Source organism: Atractosteus spatula, chromosome 13 (genome assembly GCF_055471065.1).
Source record: "Atractosteus spatula isolate fAtrSpa1 chromosome 13, fAtrSpa1.hap1, whole genome shotgun sequence".
NCBI lineage: Eukaryota > Metazoa > Chordata > Actinopteri > Semionotiformes > Lepisosteidae > Atractosteus > Atractosteus spatula.
The window spans coordinates 43,865,461-43,874,661 of record NC_142718.1 but is presented as its reverse complement, the minus strand read 5'-3'; the positions used below and the strand labels follow the sequence as shown (position 1 = coordinate 43,874,661).

The window sequence follows — 9,201 nt, the reverse complement described above, 5'->3', positions numbered from 1 at the left end:
TTTTGTTTTGATCTTGCATAATCCTTTTCCCCAAAGTATTTAGCTCTCTGGAGGCTGAGTAGAATCCAGAAAAGCCTATATAAGTGTAAGGAATTGCCAAGAGGTGAGAGAATCTGAAATAGTTTGGGCTTCAGTTCAAGTATCACTTAGGTACATGAGACATTAACTGCAAATATTCTCGTCTCATCAGGTTTGTGTAGTAATAATAATTTGTATAGATTTCTTGTTAGTAGTAAATCAAATACACTATATGGAACAACAAACCTTTTCTCCAGTGTTGCTGAATTGAATAGGATATGCGAATGTACCATAGTTGAAAAGACTTTTGATATATAAAAGCTCATTTGAGTTATGTAATTGAAGACTTCCAATAGTCAGATGTTCAGAAGGAGAGCCACTTCTGGAACAGGAACTTTGCTTCAGCATTCAGCCTAATTTTGAGAAGGAATTTTATTTTGCTCTTGTAATGATTAAAGTACTCCATCCCAACCTACTTCAATCTAATCTTCTACTTCAATGTTAAGAAAAGACGATGCAAGATATTTCAGAAACAATTTTGACTTTATTATTAATAATCTGGAAGAGTGGAAGCAGCAATTTAAAATGATTTGAACTTTAGCAAACACTTTACAAACATTCAGTATAAAACACATACCTTAAATAAATAGCATCTGAGAATAACAACGTTTAAGTGCTACCACAAGCTGAAAGGTCATTTCTATATACAAATCCTATAATATGAACCTCAAGTATTTTTAACAGCTTCTGAGAAATATGATGTGCCAGACGTCACACCTGTGGAATACTTTATGCAGGTTTTATTTTATGGTAAACAAATATCAAATTTCATACAGCTTAGAGAACAAGAATATTAGCATTTACTGACACCTGGCCAATTAATGTGCTCCAGGCTCTGCCTGGACAAGGTATCTTACTTAACAAATAATAAGAATATAACACACTTAAATAGCAATGTTCTAAAAAAACAAACAAGAAAAAAACTGTACAGAATAGCAAATAACAAAATGTAGTAAAAGTCCCTTATTGAAACTGAAGTCTCTTGAAAAGTAACAGTGTCTTTGTTAGCTTGATTGGAAACTTGAAGACTCTGATTCAGTGGAAACTGATGAAAGTCCTCCTCTTTTGCTCTTGGACAGAATCTTCAAGCTTGAGCCTCTGCTGACCGAGAGCGCAGTCCTGGCAGACTTCTTGAACTTCACCCCCAGGAAAGCATACAGAATCGGATTCAGGCAGCAGTGGAAGTAGGCCAGTGCCTCTGTGATCAAAATCCACTTCTCCAGCGCTTGCTCCAAAATGCAGCTGTGCTGGATCACGTCGAGCATCATCAAGGTGTCCACGAAGATGGCTATGCAGTAAGGCAGCCAGCAGCTGAAGAATGTGAGGATGAGGATGACGGTGGTTTTCAGCGCTTTGCGCTTCTGCTGGACCTTAGAACCCTGGGAGAGCCTGGAGATGATGATGCAGTAGCAGGTCAGAATGATCAGGCCCGGAAGCACCAATCCCACAAAGACGTGCTGAAACCGGAAAACGGTCATCCAGATGAGGGAGTTTCCCGGGTAAATGCGCTGACAGTTCACTCTGGAGCCCGCGTTACGGACTTTGGCGAAAACCAAATCGGGCACAGTGAGGAGGGCTGCAGGCAGCCAGACGCCAACATATATGACCTTCTCTGCCAGCAGTTTTCGTGGAGCCTGGCTGTTAGTTGCTCTTACGACGGCCAGGTACCGGTCCAGGCTAATGAATGCCAGAATAAGGACACTGCTGTACAGGTTGACGGTGTAGATGACGTGGACTGCAGTGCAGAGAAAACCACCGAAGTACCAGCTGCTGGCAGCATCGACAGCCCAGAAGGGCAGTGTGAGCACAAACAGCAGATCAGCAATCGAGAGGTGCAGTCTGTATTTGTCCGTCATGGTTCTGGACTTCCTCTGGAAGCCCATCACAATGACCACCAGTCCATTGCCAACAATGCCCATGAGGAAGATGAGTCCATACACGGTCGGCAGGAAGAACTTCTTCAGGTTGTTGCTCAGGGCTAGGTCACAGGGCTCCACGAAGTCATAGTATCCTGAACCAAAGTCGTCTGAAGTGTTCGTGTCATCGCCGAAGTCAACCACAAACACATCAGTCTGAAAAAGGCAAAAACAAAAATCGACGTCAGTATACCAAGTACACGTTTGTATTCCGATTCGGTTGTGCACATAACTACTGCCAAAAAGTGGTATTCTACTTTACACTAATTTATTAATGGATAGCATCAAACCCTTTATAATCTAAAGCATAGTACCAAACTATGAAGACGCGTCGAAAGTACTGTAACACATGCTCGGGGTAAGCGGCTCTGGGGCGGGCAGTTTTGAACAGCGAGCATTAAAATCAGTGCTGCTGTACCGAGGCTCTCTGAAAACGCTGCAGCGCATTAGAGAACAGACTCCTCAAAACAACCCGTAAAAGCCTGATACCCACATTTTTACTGATTTATTTAACTTTATTTAATGCGCCTTCTATTTGTGCAAAAGGACATTTTAATGAAGAGGACAAGTAGAGGATCATTCCACGCTGAAAAGTAGAAAAAAAAGTTTCGACTTTTGAGCCTTCTTTAGGTGATACCTTTTGTTCTTCGTGCTTAACCCACAACCCTCTGTCTGGAGCCTGAACAACTCCTCACTGCCCAATTCAGCATGATATTGACATACTGTTTTTACTTAGCTCAAATCTGTTACATCCGTTTGCTGAAACAAACCTAGGCTGCGCCTGCAAGGGTAACCTTGTTTATAAGCACGATATGTAAGCAACAGTGATATTTTATTAATAAATCAGTAAATCTTAATATCAAAGAACAGCTGTAAACAAACCTACATCTTCACTTTGCAAATATCCCAATATAGCAAAACACCCTATTAAATTCACCAGATGAAAAATCAATTGATATGGAGAATAATCATAACAATGAGAATGAATTCAAAGCCGTTCTCTGCTATGGATATTGCTTGCGCGACCCTGTTTGCGTATTACAATGAGGACACTAAAAACTGCCGAATCTGCGATACAATGAGTGATACTTACATCAGTGTAAGAAGACATGGTGCCCACTGTAAAAGGATCACTTCAAATCTGTCACAAACCCTCCAGTATCTGGATGATCAACAAGTCGATTGAGCCTTTTTTAAACCTTGGTGCTATATGTACCGTCACCGAAGTCGGGCCGCCCCCAGGCGGGGCTGTGTGGCAGTGACGCCCCTCCTCACCACCCAGCCGCTCGCCTTAACGCGTGTGACCTGGGCTACTTTCCAAAAATAGTTTTTTTCTTCCCGTTTTACAATAAAACCAGTGTTGACTGTTGCTTGTTAATATCTAGGAGAGCATTGTAGTCATTGTTTTTTTTTGTTGTGTTATGGGGAAAAAGCCTAATAGCCTAACTTGCGTTACAGCCAAAATAGCGCGCAGTCGTCAGTCTTCAAAGTCCGCAGCAAACTTCACAAAGCACTTCACAACACTGATAGAAATTTGTATTTGTGCAGAATATTCGCTATTTAATCAGTATTCACGAGTGAAAAGTGGAACAGAGTGAACTCGCAGAGGGCTAGTCTACTTCACCGGTTCACCGCGTTACCGCATTTCTCTTAAGCTCTGGGAGCACGTCTCCAGATAGTCACTGAAAAAATTGTAAATATTAACTAGCGTTCACGTTGATGCGTCCTTTATTCGATTATCTTGTTTACAGAACCACAACAGATTCGGGTTTAACAATCCGTTTGTATCTGGGTGATATTGTAAATTCCAATTGCTTTTCACGAGTTTCTTGAACTGGCATGATCACAAGAACGGTGATATGTTCAATTCGACTCCAAGACGAGCTCTGAGTCATGACTAGACTTTATTCTGTCATTTTAGAATTAATGCCTGTCACCTGTCACCTGTTAACTTTATTATATATATTGGTTTCTGTGGAAGTATTTTATTTCCCAAAGCCCAAGACCTCCAGCCTGGAATGTGGCTTTCATTGTCATCACAATACCCCTACGTTGTTTACGCTCCACTGGCAATGAAAGCCCTAAAGGATTCAATGCAAATTCCCCAGCTAACAAACAGCCTGAAGTGCGGAGACTTGGTTTACCCTCTCCTGCGCGCCTCGGTTACCCACCCTCTCCTGCGCAATTCAGTGCAATAGGTGGTGCCCAGTAATCTGCTGAGGGTGTTCCTCCATATGCACCTTTTTCCTTACCAGTTTAGCCACTGGTCTTCTTAGCTGCTTCACTTCTGTTCTTTAGCGCTCTCCTCAAAGCCACATATACATCTGTAAAACTGCTTTATTGAACAAAGTGTTCTCAATATTAAGGAGGATCACTGGAATAGAACTAAATGGTTCACAAAATGAAGGAAAAGACAGGGACAACAAAAAAGGTCTTTCTCAAATATAGTTGAAAGTATTTATTATTTTCTTCGTAATGCACTATGAACAAACAAACACATTTGGCCCAGTGGACTTCAGGAACTAGAAGACACAAGTGGAATGAGGGAAAAATTGCATGTAAAACTGAGAACAGGGGGTTATTTTTCACGCTAAAGGTTGTGGGAGTCTGGAACAAACTACTGAATATATTTTTATAGATGAATTCTTGATTTATTTCAAGCAGCAATGATAATAATAATTCCTTACGCTTATATAGTGCTTTTCTGGATGCTCCACTCAAATTGCTTTACAGGTAATGGGGATGCCCTCCACCAGTGTGTAGCCCCACCTGGATGATGCAACGGCAGCCATAGTACACCAGTACTCTCACCACACACAAGCTAGATGGGCCTATTGGCCACCTCTTGTAATATTTCTTTCTTATGTTTTCATGTTTTAATTGGTAATTAGAAAAGCTACCAAAAGTTTTATATTTTTTATGAAAATTTAAACAAGACACTACTTATCTAGTCTTGTCTAAGTAGTAGGGATGGTTTGAGGTCTGTAGTAATGTGTTCCTGCTCCTGTACAGAATCTCCTCCTGGAATCTTTGCACCAACTTGTGAGCCTTTCCCTGCTAAAGACTTCTTTCTACTTCTGCAGCCCTAACAACTTCCTCTGGAATTAATGTGGAATTTAATTATCTTTGTGCATGCTCATTCAGGAGTCACTCAAATTTTGTTCCACACGTTGATAGAGCATTATGTGAAGCATAAAGAAGGTTAAAACCATCTTAATCTTCCTAGCAGTATTAATACTTTAGTATTAGCCAAAGAGTCATGGAATGATAGTTTAGTTTAACACACCCTCCCTTCTCTCTTGTTTGTGTAAGCATGCAGACAGTACAAAGTGTTTTCGTGTGCACCAGAATCTCAAGGGAATACCCAACAGGGCTCCTTGTGTACAGAGCAGACACTAAAACATATGGACTTATTCTTTGCTCATGTAATTCTACTCCTTGTGCTTTGAAGGCATGCAGGGCAGGACTGTGGAGCCAGGGGAGGAGAGGTGCCTGCTGCTGGAGAGAGTGTCTGTGGGCTGTGAAGAGATGTGGAGTCATATGAAACAAGGCTATCTGAAGGTAAAGTTCACTGTCGGCCCAAAAACAGATCAGAAATCTGTCTTCTGCCTTGATTACTATAGTAAGTAACTTGTAGATACTTAATGTCTAGTGATTAAGAAAAAAATGAAAAATGTGGTTTGTTTTATACAAATGATGTTTAGTTGATGCATAATTCCAATTTCTACAGAACTAAAATAAAGTTAAAATCTCAGAAAGCATTACACACTTCTGCTGTTCTGGAGGGCCTTATTGGTTGCTTTCTATACTCTCATTATCTACAACAGTAACTTCTTTAACAACACTATTTCCTTCTCAAATATTTGTTTAAAAAAACAAAGCACGTATAAATAATAAGCTATGTATCATATTTTTGTTCCAGACAGAAAGTGACTCACAGTGGAAAGTTTCCAAAAGGAGGAAGGAGTGGGTGTCAGCTCAACAAAAGAAAAGTCAAACAACCCCTAGTGATTGATGTTATTATTATTATTATTATTATTACCTGAAACAGCTGATTTCTGCAGAGACAATCAGATCGAAGCTAGGGTATGACAGTGGAACCCCAACCAGGCACTTAACATGCAGGTCCACAGCACCCAAGAGACTTAATACACGATCATCAGATCACTGTATACTGCTTAATGATGGCCAGCAATATATTAATATTCTGAAAGGCTTTGGTTTTATGTAATACCTTATGATACCTTAGAAATTGGAAGGAATTTATTTGAACTTAGACTTTTTTATTGTGCTTCTTCATTGAACCACAATTAAATATTATTAGAAATCAGATTCTCCATTAGAATTCTCATCTGCTTCTTTTGCTCCAATTAAAATTAAAAATGAAGAGTTTTCATCTTTACTGATGACATTATTTTAATAACATCCCTCATCACTCCAGTGTTGTTACAGGTCTTAATCTATCTTTTACTTTTAATGTCCAGCATTAGATACCAAATAACTGTAGTCTCCATGTCTAACCATAGATTTATTGACCACCAGATAACATTTTTGGCATTACCAGTTAGCCTTTAAAAATGCAGATAAGTAAATGGATAACTCGAACAATGACAAGCATGTACTCTTTCTCCTTGATTTTGAATGTGTTTGCTGGGTCATACACACCAACAAGCCCATTTTATTATGCACTGGAAAAAATCATCTATTAGCTATCATTGGCAAACAGTCCATTTTAAGAGCTGAGATTTTGTTGTATAAAAATAAGATGTTGGTTTTACACCTACTTTTAAAAGACTTCTAAAAGACTTTGAAGGATTAAGAACACCTAAAACTCTAATCTAGCCATTTCAATCTGAATACAATAGAAGTGTGAATAATTTAGAATACAGATCAAAAGTGCAAAAGGAACTGGTTGTAGGGCTTTGTAGCTATGGAGTACTCAAGGAGAAGAATTGATATTAACACGAGCTTCAGATAAAGTAGAAAATGTATCTACACCCCCTGGTGTGTGCGTAAACTGTAAGGTTTCAATCAGAAATAGTTCCATTTCTCCAACGTTGCTTTCAGAAGATTATTCCTTGATGTATTTTGAAATTATAACCCATTGAACATGTCAGTACAAACAGTGGAAATTGCCAGTTTTTTCCCCCATAAAACAGCTGAAAAAATATCTGCAGTGGCCAGGTGTTATTACACCCTTGTCAATATGTATAAGCCAGGAGCTTCAGCCTGTATGCCTGTGTTAGAAACAAGTAGATATCAACAGGAGAACACAACCCAGCACAACTTGTTTGAATTCAATAACTAATTAACTTGGGAATGTCATCCAGGCATTTCTTGAAAGAAGCCAGGATAATGGTTTTCGGCAACAACTGACTCCCTCAGACCTTTCGGATAAAAAAGAGTCCTAGTCCCTCTCTTGACAACTTTGTTTCTATAAAGTGAGAGGAACCAAACTCTGTAGCTGTATATTTCTGCAAAAGAATAAAGAGGGTGTTAAAAGCAAAGGGAGATGCTCTTACTTCAGAATTGGTTGGCTATAAAATACATGAAAAGTAAAGTCCTTAATAGAGCTTAAAAGAGCAACTCAGAGCAGAGTTCAACCTTTTTTTCTGTGCTGTTAAGTATAGAGAGCACATGACACCCCAGTCTTCATCAGGGATTACCCCAGCAGTGCTGCTCACCGTTTCTACAGCTGGGTGGACTGTACCCAAAGCACCTTGCTCAAGTGTAAAACAGCAGAGTCAGCTTGAACCCAGGAGAAGTACCCATAGTGCTATACTGCCCTCAAATTTTCGTGTAGTAATTTCCATCCATCCATTTTCTAAAATGCTTCATCCATTACAGGATTGTGTGGGAGCCTGAGACTATCCCATCAAGCAAGAGGTGCAAGGCAGGGTATACACTGGATGGGACACCAGTCCATTGCATGGCTGACACACCGACAAGCACACAATTTCCCTAGAAGCCAATTAATCGACCAGTATGTTTCTGGACTGTGAAAGGAAATGGGAGCACCCAGTGAAAACCCACACAAACATGCGGAGAAAACTAACTCCATACAGACAGCACCTCAGGTCTGGAACTGAACCCAGGGCTCCAGGGCTGTGAGGTGGCAATATTTACTACTGTGCCACACGTAGTAATTAATCAACTGTTTTTTAACAGAAGAAAATCATGACAACATAAATGGTTTGTTTAAGCTTAATTTGAAATCAAAAGAAACAAAGACATTAAATTTCTAATATTTACTGTAAATATGGAGTGTTAGAATGAATAAAATAACAGTGAATAGATAAATGACTACAGTACACGGTATAAGAGTATTTTTACCACATAGCATTTATATTGAAAGAAACTTTAGATTTAGAAAATGACATACTTCAACAAGTGTTTTTGTAAATGAAAGTTTAAACCTAAAATGAAAGGAAAATGAAAGGACCTGAGATATTCTGATCTGGAAAGCACCTAATTTTTTATTTATTCTATTGAAATGTATTTTACCAGTAAGCCCATACATTTAGGTAGCTTACTGGTACTAAAGAAATATCCTATACTGGCAGAGTAAAATAACAATATTTTTAGTCATGGAGAGAGAAAACAACAAGAGCACCTGGTTCAGGAATGAACATTTCCAAGGGCATTGACAAAGTCAAACCATTGACTCTTCCTGAATCAACAGTGAAACATGACCAAGAGAACACAAGTGGACACTATGAAGAAATCACATTTAAAATTGAGGACAGGAAAAAGCCTTTTTTACACAAACAGTTGAGGGCTACTTTCTCATGCTGTTGAAGCTGATGCCCGGGCTTCTTTCAAGAAATGACTATGAGAATTGATCTATGGATCAATTAACTAATAACAAGCACACAGCTAAAACTGGACTGAGTGGCCTCTTATCTTTAAACTTTCTTGTGTTTTTCTGTTTTATTAACTGCGTAGGCTTGAAGCTAGTCTCTCATTGTATGTTTCACACTCTGTGTCTTAGTTGGGAAATTGTAGTATGATTTGGTGAACTCCATATGTGTAGTATACATCGATATTTTAAACTTATGAATGGATATTTACAGATTTTTGGTGTCTTGGAATTTTAGCTCACGCTCTGAAATTGATGCTTAGTTGGAAAACCATTGTAAGGCAGGAAGTGTGAGATTCAGTGTGCATTGCTTTAAGAACATGCAACAGTGGGTGAAGTTTTGATCCC

At 39.3% G+C, this 9,201-nt stretch overlaps 1 protein-coding gene across 1 annotated transcript; it reads right to left on the bottom strand.

Annotated features, from left to right (window-relative positions):
• Positions 1 to 542: 542 nt before the first annotated feature.
• LOC148822465 (C-X-C chemokine receptor type 4-like) lies at positions 543 to 3,179 on the bottom strand. The gene is made up of 2 exons (XM_088930481.1): positions 3,088 to 3,179; positions 543 to 2,150 (listed from the first exon to the last, which is right to left on the bottom strand). Exons 1-2 carry the CDS (start codon positions 3,103 to 3,105, stop codon positions 1,083 to 1,085), a joined length of 1,086 nt encoding a protein of 361 aa, XP_088786607.1. The 5' UTR covers positions 3,106 to 3,179; the 3' UTR covers positions 543 to 1,082.
• Between the last annotated feature and the right edge of the window lie 6,022 nt (positions 3,180 to 9,201).